Consider the following 10,252-nt stretch of genomic DNA (forward strand, 5'->3'; position numbering starts at 1 on the left):
TGGACTGCCTGCTTGTCAGGTAAAATTTGCTCGTTTTCTGATGTGACGCTAGCATTCGGAGAATTAAGCAGCATCGCAGCAGCATTGCCTGTGATGGCAGTTCTCGAGTTCGCCTCTTCCAAGAATCTCTGCCCACTAGATCCCAAAGCGCGTAACATGGCCATGATCCGGGAGGCTGCCAAATCCGAAGATGCCTCCTCCTTTGCCACGATGGTATTGAACATGTCGTCGATTCGTGTTGCCCGTTCTAATCTGGCTTCACGCTCGAGCTTGTCGGAGATGGAATTCACTTTGCGTTGGTGAGCCGTGAACAGGTTGTCGAAAGCGTTCTTGTCAAAGGAGCTGACCAGACGTTTCCATTAGACGGGAGGATGAGAAGAAGAGGGCGAGTGGGAGGAGTGATCGTAATGATTATGGTGATTAGTAGACGATAGGAACATTCGATCGACGGCAAGCCATCTGAGAGTCGAAGCAGTAGTCGAATAGGATCAATGTAATGCATTCCATAGATTAAATGTGTAAGCTCTGCCTAATAGTCATGCCTCATCAAAAACCGGTAAACGACCTGCGGGTATCTCTTTTGACCGAAAAACAAAAAAGAAAAAAATTCATCATCAAAGCAAGTGCCAACGCCGAAGAGCCACTCCTTCCTTTCCCATTTTGCAATCATCCTCTCATCTCAACCTTTTGACTGCCAAATTACCCGGCAACAGTAACGATGGGTCTGCGATAAGCTTCATACTCAGGTGGCAGATCAGTAAACTCTGGGGTCTCGAGATCGTTATATGACCAACTGCCCCTGTGTTCAGCAGCAAGCAGCTCCTCTTCATATCTGAACTCGGCCAACTGTGCCTCAGCAGTGGATGAGCTTCGTGATGCAACGTCAACCTCGCCCTTGCCCTCAGCCGAGATCTGCAGTGGAAGCTTCAAATCAACAGAAGGGAAGCCAACACCAGCAGAGTGGATGCCGAGAGAGAGACCCAGCGAATAAACGCGAGAAACAAGACAACCGTGGAATGTAGGCACGAAATGCTTGTCCTTGGGAAGCGCGACCGGAACCACGATTTCTGCAGTCCAGAAGTTTCCGCCCTTGTAGTTTGTGCTTGGGCTGGAGTATTTGGGGATTTCCTGGTGGGAGAGACCTGAGTCGCGACGAGCGAGTTGTTCATCTGTGGATTCTGACTCTGTTCGCAAAGTCCAGTCCACTGAGGCCATGCAGCGTGATGAGAGTCCGATGTTAACCGAGTGCGAGCCTTGCCTGTGGTCGAAGAGGACGTCCTTTTTCTTGGGAAAGTCCATGCGGGCGCCGGTAGCGTAGAAGGTTGTAGTCTTGAGTTTGCTGTTCAGGCTCCCGAGACGAGGTGGCTGTGACTTTGCATCTGCTGGGTCGAAGCGTAGTCTGACGGTTGCTACTGTGCTGACGATTGTATCCTCGGGATTGTATGATTTGGGAAGCCGAAGCGACTTTGGCTGTTCGGCCCCGATGATCAAGGTGCCAAGCTTACCCTTGAACATGCCCTTCTTGATCGACTTCTCAGACCTCAAGATGTAGTCACTGTCGCCGAGAATGTTGACTGGTGGTTGCTCATCCACGGTAGGAACGATGCGGATTGTCTTCATCTTTGTTGCCAGGTTTTTTGGTTCGGTGCTGATGTCGTTAGCTGCGGTGATGCGAGCAGCGATCTGGTATTGGATCTTGGCCATGTCTGGACCCATGTCATCATGAGTTGTGAGAGTAGCCAAGCTTGGGGGCAGCTGAAGATGGCAATCACGGATGGACTCGTGCTGCACTTCGTGTTTGCAAACACGAGGGAGCAAGCGCTGAGGGACAACAAAAACAAAAGGGAATTCGTAAGTTCGTCCTGGTTCGAGGATTCTGGGTTGTGGATAGCTTGACTCTTGGATGGGTTGTCTGAGTTTGAGGAATTGATGGAAGGCAGAAGCGCCGCCGGCCAGACCAGGTGTAGATGGCATCTTCTCCAGGAATGTCTTGGTGGTGCCTAAGGTGAAGGTTAGTCATGCCATGTGGAAGTGGAGCAACATCGCAAAGCATACCGATAAACTGAATGTCAATCTCATCGAACCTCGTGCTGTGAGAAACGGCGATCTCGACCTTGCCGGAAAGCCTATCTAGTGTCGAGTATGATGATTGTTCATCGTTGAGAACAATGTTGATGTGAGGCTTCGATCCCAATGCTAGCGTGCGCAATCTGGAAGCCATGGCTCCAGTGGAGGATGCATATGATGAAGCGGAGGACATGATGTTGGAGTTGAGATACGACGAGCACTCTTGCCGGACAAAGAGCGACCAATAGGAGACTCGAGGTGCGGGGATAGCTTCAGTATGTAGATGGTACAAATATATAGGTATCAAATGTTGACTGCTCGACGAGGAAGGCGACGAGCGATGGAAAGTGAAAAGCGAGTACTGTGGACCTACTATGATGCGAGATCGTCTTTTACTTATATGATGTTTGCGTGCTCCAGGAAAATTTGACTCACCTTTTCCCGATGGCATGCCACGCCCTGATTGATCATCGCGCCCTGCCTTTGACACGAAAGGCGCAAGAAGGTGCCTTCGGTGTGAAATGCTTTAGCCGCATCCGGACGACATGCCGCGCCCTTCTTGACGACAAAAGTCTCTGGGGAAAGCTCGATCGGCAAGCGGTTTCCCCATGTGCTTCCCGTGCCCTTCGAATGCTTTACATCTGCTTCTCCGATATGAACAGCCTATGATTTTCCCGCATGCTCAACCTGCTTTTCTGGATGGAATGAAAACTCTTGTCTTCTATCTGAATTTCCATCAAGAACACATCGATGCCGATGCTCACTCCCGTTCTTTGTTTTTGGCTCGCGAACGTGTTCTTGACCGCTAGGCACCTAAGGGAAAGCACACCTCAACAGAACCTCTAATAGTAGGTATAGCCTGAAGATTAGTCAGTGATGATCGCTAATAGGAGGTGCTGCCGGCCATGTTGTACTAGGTTTATTGCATGCCTCTCGCATCATCCAACTGTTTGGACCTATCGTATGACGAAGCTTACAGATCATCAGATCAGTCCTGTAGAATTGTATCTGAACAATACTTTCTACATGGTCATCCTCGTATTGCTTTGCAGAAACTCCACGCAGGAGATGTTTTCCGGTTGGGGCCTCTGAGGCTACAAGCAGCAGCCCTAGGAGTTCTTTGTTTCTTGCGCCGTTCACGGAGCCGGTTGTGGCTTGCCCATGTGAAGCAAAAAGTTTGCCGACAATGATTTTCCGACGGGAAACATGCGGCCTCCACATTTTCCTACCCACCCTGACCTTCTGCCTGGCCGTCTCCGGAGCTCTTTATCATCTGCTTTTACTCGATGGGCTTACCCCATGCCGTGCTTGCCGTTCTTTTTCTATGGATTTCTGACCAAGCAACGGCTCACTCTACATCATATAGAAAGCCTCTCGTGTGGACATACCATACAAGGACGATGACTCAGAAGACTCAAGCCTCTCTCCAGGCTGCCAATTCGATAGCTAGAAAACATCGTTTCTTTGTCATCTTTGAAGATGATCAGCAGGAGTCATCCCAGCTCTTGAGCACCCCGCATGTTTGGGTGAGCAGGGGAGATCTGGGGATCATCACAAAGCCTCACGGTCCGGACGCCCGATTGAGAGCAAAACTGATAGCCGAAATGGCGCTAGCGATCGGTCCGTAGGTTGACGACGTCTCGCTCGTTGTCTTCTGTCTCCAGTACTAACCTGCACATATCAACTTCTGACGACAAGCACGAGTTTATCTGATCACGTCAAGCAGCTCGAGTAGACTGTACACGCCAAGGGAACCTAAGAGTTGCTTCAATAGAACAACCTCACCAACATGTCTGGCTGGGCACGGATAAGAGGTCTCCAACACATATCGAGAAGCACCCCTGATCGTTAGCTGACATGTGTATCCTCCAGATGCTGTCTTGACTTCCAAGTGGAACAAGCCTTTCCCGGTGACCATGATTCCTTCGGCCATCGGAGTATACATGGCTATCTACTTTGCCGAGAAGCAGAGTGAGCGCCAGAGACAGATTCTGGACGAGATCAGAGCACTCGGTGAGAAGGATTTGGATGCGGTAAAAGCAATCGCGAGCAAACCGCGATGAAGATTCCATCATCATTCCCGGAGGGGCGGTTTAATAGAAGGATTCGATAACCTTGATGGGCAGGTGGGTACAGTGTGTGTACTTTGACTTGCTGATGCCTAAAGCTAATATTGGAAGCAGATAGTGCGACTGGAACCCACGTGTTGTGTATAGTGCATATCTCTGTTGCTTGTATATATGGACTCATACGTCTCGTCACTGTATCCAGCTCAAGTGTCGGCTCGAGAGCATGTATATGTTGGTACATAAGAGTTGACCAACAAGCCAACAATTGGTGGTCTTTACACGATCAAACGAGTCTCACCATAACCCAGATAACACGAAGAACATAAGCAATAGGATGTCTCAATGTCATTGTATATCGTATCTTCATACCAACCTCCCAGGAAAGACCAGCGACTTTCATGCCCTTTGCCCTCGTATCCATGGCCCTTATGAAGCAGCAAAGCCTCTAGTACAGATGATCTAGAGCTTAGCCTTCGCCTGCATCTTCTTGAAAATCGGCTCCATCTTCGTCGCCTTCATGACATCCCCCTTGACCTTCAACTTGCCACTCATAAACAACTTTTGCGCATTAGCCTCTCCTCTCACCAACTTTCCAAAGTCGCCATCACTCAACGACATGGTGACTGCAGACTTTTTGCCATCGGGAGCTGTGCCTTTGCCTGCTTTGCCGGCGTCTTTGAGATCAATGTGCCAGGATTCTTGGGCGCCGGACTGGTTCTTGAGGGTGAAGGCGAAGATGGCACCGCCTTTTTTGATGGCGTCGGCGCGTTCGGTGGAGGAGGTTAGGGCGGCGTTTATGGCGTCGAAGGCGGCTGAAGAGGGGAAGTTGGCTGTGAGTTGGTGTTAGTAGGAGCTTGGAGTTATGGTGGAGGAGTGGGAGAGAGTGAAGCTTACGGTCTGCGATGGACATTGTGCTGATGATTTGGAGGTTCCGAGAGAAGGAGTGGATGTCGAGGTGTTTTCGTGAGTGCTGTAGAGTCGGTAGATGTGATAGCAGGGTGTCGAGAAGATGGTAGTCGAGTATGGGTAGCAGATGAACAAGGAGCACTTCGAGCTTTCATGAGCCCCATCAACAAGTGCGCATACCGAATCCGGGGAGCCGAGGCAGCAAATCGCATGTGAATTTCTTGGCAATGACGGCACCATCTGGCTGTGTTTGACTTTCTGACCCTTCTTCATGTGAAGCCTCACTCCTTCATGTGAATGAGATCTTGTTCATGTGATTTCATCGGATTGGATTTCGAGATGCCTTGTCTCAGGCGCTGAAATTGTGCAATGACGATCTATATGACTACAAGCATAGCAAAACATATCGTAAGTCGTTAACGAAGGAACCTAGCATGCTCGTCCAACCTCGACCATCTCGGTCGCTCCAACAGCTTCATCTTGCCTCGTCACGGTAGGTCTCTGTGGTGAAGCATACATCGGCGGCGCCGTATCCGCGCTACTTCTCTGCTCGCCCTCAGCATCGCCAACGCGTCTCCAATGCAACAGCTCAGGATCCATGCGATAGCTCCCTCTCCATCGACCATACGCTGGCGGCGGAGGCCGAACATTGGCTGGGCTTGCTTGAGAGGCCGTCTCGACATCCTCATCATCCGCTTCGTATTGGACCATGATTGGACTGTTGGGGATCAGACTCTGTTCTGCCTCTGTGAGACGGCCAGCTCGCCATCGTGCATCTCCAGCATTTGCATCCTCGGACTTGTCCTTGTATCGATTGATGGCCTTGTGCAAGCGGACGGAAAAGAGAAGGATAAACCCAGCCACAACGACAAACACTCCGACTATACACACATGGACGCTGGTGGGTATGTCGTTGACTTTGGGCATCGCCATTGCCACGTCTTTGGCATGTCAGCTCGGCTTCGAACCTACACACGGGCAAACTACTCACATATGCTTAATGCTACCACCAGTAGCACACAGAGTATACTGGTCATGATAGATGTGTTGCGTACTTCGACATATCGACGGCCCTTCCTTCGTCGACGAGTGGCGGGTACTTGTTGTCGTGTCTGGGGCTCTGTGCACTCTGCATCGGTCCGTGTACACAAAGGTGATCTGTTCGCTACAGCATCCGGAACCAGTACAAGTGTATCTGTGTCTGCGAGCGGTAATGCCAATGCCTCTCTGCTGATGACGGATGAGCATCTCATTGACAGCACTGAGTGATGGGCAGTCCCCTGTGTGTTTTATCAGCGACCTGAACATTGGCACTCGGACGTGGAGCAATAGCTTACGCCCAGAGACAATGATCCTCTTGCACTGCGAAGAGGTGTATACGATGCAGTGGAGTCCTGTCGACTGTGGTTCGATGTCGATGAAGCTGGTGAATCCTCTGCTGTTCCGGATGGTGAGACTCTTCTGGATGCAGACCGAAGAGATTCTCCTACTCGAGTATCGACGTGAACGCCGCTCAGTCGACTCTCTCGACGAGTCTCCACCGTCGAGTTGGTCTCCGCATCTGCTCGCGAAACACCGTTCTCGACGTGTCTTGCAGGCGTTCTCGGCTCTCCATCGAACAAAGATATCTCAGTCATACTGTGATTGAGCATGCTCAGTCTCGGACTCGGCGACATCGTGCTTTACTACAGCTTTAAGAATTAAGGTTCAACAGAGTGAAAGCTTGAGTTGTTGACAAAAGATCAAAGCAAAGGATCGAGGTGTTGTGTTTACCTGCATCAATGGCTGGCCCCAGATCTCATCCCTGCGCTTCGGTCAACTTTCCTTCCACTTTCTGCTCAATTTCCTCATACATGCCACAGAAATATTGGTTTTTTGCAAACTGTTTGGATAAAACACTGATCTTGCATGTGCCATAATCTTCGTGGATGTCTTTGGCTCTGTGATATTCCTACGTGTGTTGCTCGATGAGTACTTTGTGATAGAAGAAGTCTTGGGGGGATCTTTCTTGCGTTGACTATTGTAGCCATTGATCAATACTTTTCGATGAGCACTGTGGCATCCATGTTGCCAAAGTACTTAAAAGAAGGAAGTGAACGTGTGATTTCAGTTCTTCGATACGAAAGAGTGAAAGAATAAAGAATAAAGTAAAATTATATGTATGCAGCCATTTTGCCATATATTCATACCACCCACCACCCATCGCCAGCCATACACTTTGTAATAGGTACCCAGATATCCTTGCTCCCAACTCTGCAGTCCCAACAATAAAGAAATAGAAATATTCATATAGTTCATGCTTGTCTTTTGTGCATCGATTGCAAACATAGCCCCGAATATAACCGCAACACAGACATCCTTGATAAAAAGATACAGAAGATAAAGGGAAAACAAACATCAGTTTTCCAAGATCAGTAAGCATGAACTTCTTCTCATGTCGATGGCTTGAGTAAAGCAACAGCTAAGCCTCCACCAAGGCCTAGACCATCTGTAGCAGCGTTTTGTGTGCTGCCGACTACACAGTTGACGGGTCGTGCTTGCTCGACATCATAGACAGCCACATTGCAAGTTGTAGATCCAGAACCGGTGGAATACATGCTGTATGTCGCACACATTTCTATGCAGTCGTCAAAGGTGTATACGAAGCCAGAAGATAGAGGTTTGAAATCAGAAGGTGTATTGGTGTCGCAGTAGCGTGTATATGCCGATCCTGCAGGTGTAGTGGTGCTGTTGGCCACAGAGCCAACGAGAGAGGAAGTATTGGAGATGGTGGAGACAAAGATAGTGTTGTTCGCCGATGGACACGCTGATAAAGGCACAAATGTTGGCGTTGATAGTACGGTGGTCGATGCAGATGTTGTGGTGGTGGCGGATTTTGCGACTGTTAGGCTCGGTCCTGATGCGCCGATTGTGCGGACGCCAGTTGGCGATTGTGATGTTGATGTTCTGGAAGGCATGTAAGTAAGCGACGTGAGTGGATACCCACAGCGTACGTACAGGTTCTGATCACTGGCCATCGCTTCTGCATTCGCGGCATGAGATGCATTACGCCCTACTGTACCACCCACCACCGCACCGACTACTATCAAGACAAAGACCAGTGCTACTAGCAGAAAAGACCGCATCTTCATCCCAAAGATGATCCGCGGTGGCTTGTTGATCTCGCGATATTGTTGTGCGTTGAAACTCGAGGGATAGTTGTCCATGCTGGTCACCGGGTACTTGTCCGAGACAGGATATGTATTGTCATCGTACTCGAGTCCATGTTCGGGTAGTACTTCAGGAGCATTATGGTATTGATAGACGCCAGATAGTCGTTGAGGTTCGTGATGTTGTGGTTGCTGGAGTGAGAACCGGTGTGAATGTAGCTTTTGGAAGGTCAGCATCGTTCAAGCTACGTGATATACAACTGAGTTGTCTATGACCGACTCAATAGGACAGTCATGAGTTACGAGGAAGATGGGGAAGTGGCAATGATCAGGAACGGCCGTGTCAAACATGTACGTACCTCTGTCGAAGCCATGATTCGGTTAAGCAAAAGCCAAGATGTTCTTATCGATCAAAGTGTTCCAGGAGAGTCTGAATACGAAGGGACGGTGGGTTGACAAGAAACGCGTAACGGGTGACAGATGAGATGGGTGGATGATAAAGAAGAACGAAGGATTGAACGGCTCCCACGAGGTGAGAGAGAAGTGACAGATAGGCAAAACAAGAAAGATTGAAAGCTCGGTACAACAAGATCAAAACCGGCGCCAAATCGCGAGCGAACGTACGAAACGAAATCAAAGCGGCCAAACGCGCTGCATGAAAGGGAGGAGTCAAAGTAGAAAGTAAAGAAGACGATCGCCAACAAGGAGGCCTGGTGCTGTACCTTGTGCCTGGGTTGCTGCAGATGCATACTCTAGCCCCCGGAGCCGCCGCATCCTAATTCCAACGTCCTGGTGAACGCTTGCAGAGAAAGAGGTAAAGATGGTCCGGGCAATGCATGTCATACTCCCTGTCCAAGAGCGCCAGAAACGTCAGGCAGACCTACCGATATTGCGTTATAAGATCTCTCCGATCGCAGGGTTGTGTGGATCTCGCGTTTGTTCCTGACAGCCCTGTCATGATGAAGAAGTGAGATACGGCGTCTCGACTTCGAAACATGGCTTTGCTGCATTGTCAGTATTGCAAAGGTCAGCTAGAAGGAAGGAAAAAGACACGATGTGGAGCTGGGCTATCGAGCCTTGTCCTCGTTGGGTAAGGTTGTTGCACAATCATGCAGCTTCGCCGCGCCCGTGTCACGCCGGCGATTTGGGTCTCGGTGCATGACCCCCTGAGAAGGATCATTGCATATTTGGTCGCACGCTTTCGCTCTGTGTCGCCAAACGAGATGGTTCACGTCACGACAAGGAGAGTTTGGCGATGAGTGGAGGATTGTTTGTGAGGACAGAAAAGGCAGCGGACCGCTCCTTCCTTCCCGCTTTTTGACAGATCAACCTTCGTTTTCCCCACCACCTGTTCTTGCCAAACAACGACATTCACACGTCCGTTTTTGACAGATTACGAGCAAGAGACCCGACACCGGAAACGAACATGCATGACACGGTCAAAGGATCTAGCGGGGTCAGCGACCAAAAATCAAGATAAATCGCAAAAACTTCGGAACCAAAAACCACAGGCAAATCTCCCGCTCGAGTCTTTCATGCAAGTCATCTAAAAGTTCCCGCAAAATGTGTGCAAAGGGCTGAGAACCCCCAGCGAAAATCAGTGACGGCATTGACCTGCAGGGAAAAGCAGACTTATATTGCTGTTTCTTACGCACGCTGGAGAGAATTCCAAATGTTTGATCGAGAGGGGACTATGCATGCTGCAACTAAAGTACTCACTTGCGATCTTGCCGCTACAGTCCCTTCTCGTTATAGCAATCATCCGTACAACGATAGTCTCGATTGAGCGATTATTTTCAACACCTGAGCCAACTTACCATACAATTATCGCTATTTCTCACCTTCTCGATATATCGCCTACTTCTGAGCCAATTATCGCTATATCGAACACGCCATGGCACCTCCGGAGCCTCGCCGCCGGCGCGCTATAACGACTGAGCAGAGAATATCGCTTCGTCGCTACGCACAACAACACCGCGCGCTCAATCAGCAACAGCTAGCTAGCTGGTTCGAGCAGCAATTCGGCCATCGACCCTCTCAAGGTACTATCTCTGAGAGCCT

General features: G+C 49.7%; 6 protein-coding genes across 6 annotated transcripts; 1 reads left to right on the plus strand and 5 right to left on the minus strand.

Moving 5' to 3' along the window:
- Positions 1–699: 699 nt before the first annotated feature.
- M436DRAFT_58534 (uncharacterized protein) lies at positions 700–2,221 on the minus strand (the record flags this gene model as incomplete). The annotated part of the gene is made up of 2 exons (XM_013567144.1): positions 700–2,000; positions 2,056–2,221. The coding sequence occupies 2 exons, from the start codon at positions 2,219–2,221 to the stop codon at positions 700–702; spliced, it is 1,467 nt and encodes a 488-aa protein (XP_013422598.1).
- Positions 2,222–3,856: 1,635 nt separating this feature from the next.
- Positions 3,857–4,130, plus strand: M436DRAFT_86449 (uncharacterized protein; the record flags this gene model as incomplete). Its single annotated transcript, XM_013567176.1, has 2 exons — positions 3,857–3,881; positions 3,940–4,130. The coding sequence occupies 2 exons, from the start codon at positions 3,857–3,859 to the stop codon at positions 4,128–4,130; spliced, it is 216 nt and encodes a 71-aa protein (XP_013422630.1).
- Positions 4,131–4,595: 465 nt separating this feature from the next.
- Positions 4,596–5,046, minus strand: M436DRAFT_86450 (sterol-binding-like protein; the record flags this gene model as incomplete). Its single annotated transcript, XM_013567177.1, has 2 exons — positions 4,596–4,966; positions 5,031–5,046. The coding sequence occupies 2 exons, from the start codon at positions 5,044–5,046 to the stop codon at positions 4,596–4,598; spliced, it is 387 nt and encodes a 128-aa protein (XP_013422631.1).
- Positions 5,047–5,471: 425 nt separating this feature from the next.
- On the minus strand, positions 5,472–5,975 carry M436DRAFT_58558 (uncharacterized protein; the record flags this gene model as incomplete). Its single annotated transcript, XM_013567151.1, has 1 exon — positions 5,472–5,975. The coding sequence occupies one exon, from the start codon at positions 5,973–5,975 to the stop codon at positions 5,472–5,474; it is 504 nt and encodes a 167-aa protein (XP_013422605.1).
- Positions 5,976–6,025: 50 nt separating this feature from the next.
- M436DRAFT_58517 (uncharacterized protein) lies at positions 6,026–6,679 on the minus strand (the record flags this gene model as incomplete). Its single annotated transcript, XM_013567139.1, has 2 exons — positions 6,026–6,322; positions 6,380–6,679. 2 exons carry the CDS (start codon positions 6,677–6,679, stop codon positions 6,026–6,028), a joined length of 597 nt encoding a protein of 198 aa, XP_013422593.1.
- Positions 6,680–7,474: 795 nt separating this feature from the next.
- M436DRAFT_58440 (uncharacterized protein) lies at positions 7,475–8,428 on the minus strand (the record flags this gene model as incomplete). The annotated part of the gene is made up of 2 exons (XM_013567125.1): positions 7,475–7,923; positions 8,053–8,428. The coding sequence occupies 2 exons, from the start codon at positions 8,426–8,428 to the stop codon at positions 7,475–7,477; spliced, it is 825 nt and encodes a 274-aa protein (XP_013422579.1).
- Positions 8,429–10,252: the final 1,824 nt, after the last annotated feature.

This window comes from Aureobasidium namibiae, assembly GCF_000721765.1.
Source record: "Aureobasidium namibiae CBS 147.97 unplaced genomic scaffold scaffold_29, whole genome shotgun sequence".
Lineage (NCBI taxonomy): Eukaryota > Fungi > Ascomycota > Dothideomycetes > Dothideales > Saccotheciaceae > Aureobasidium > Aureobasidium namibiae.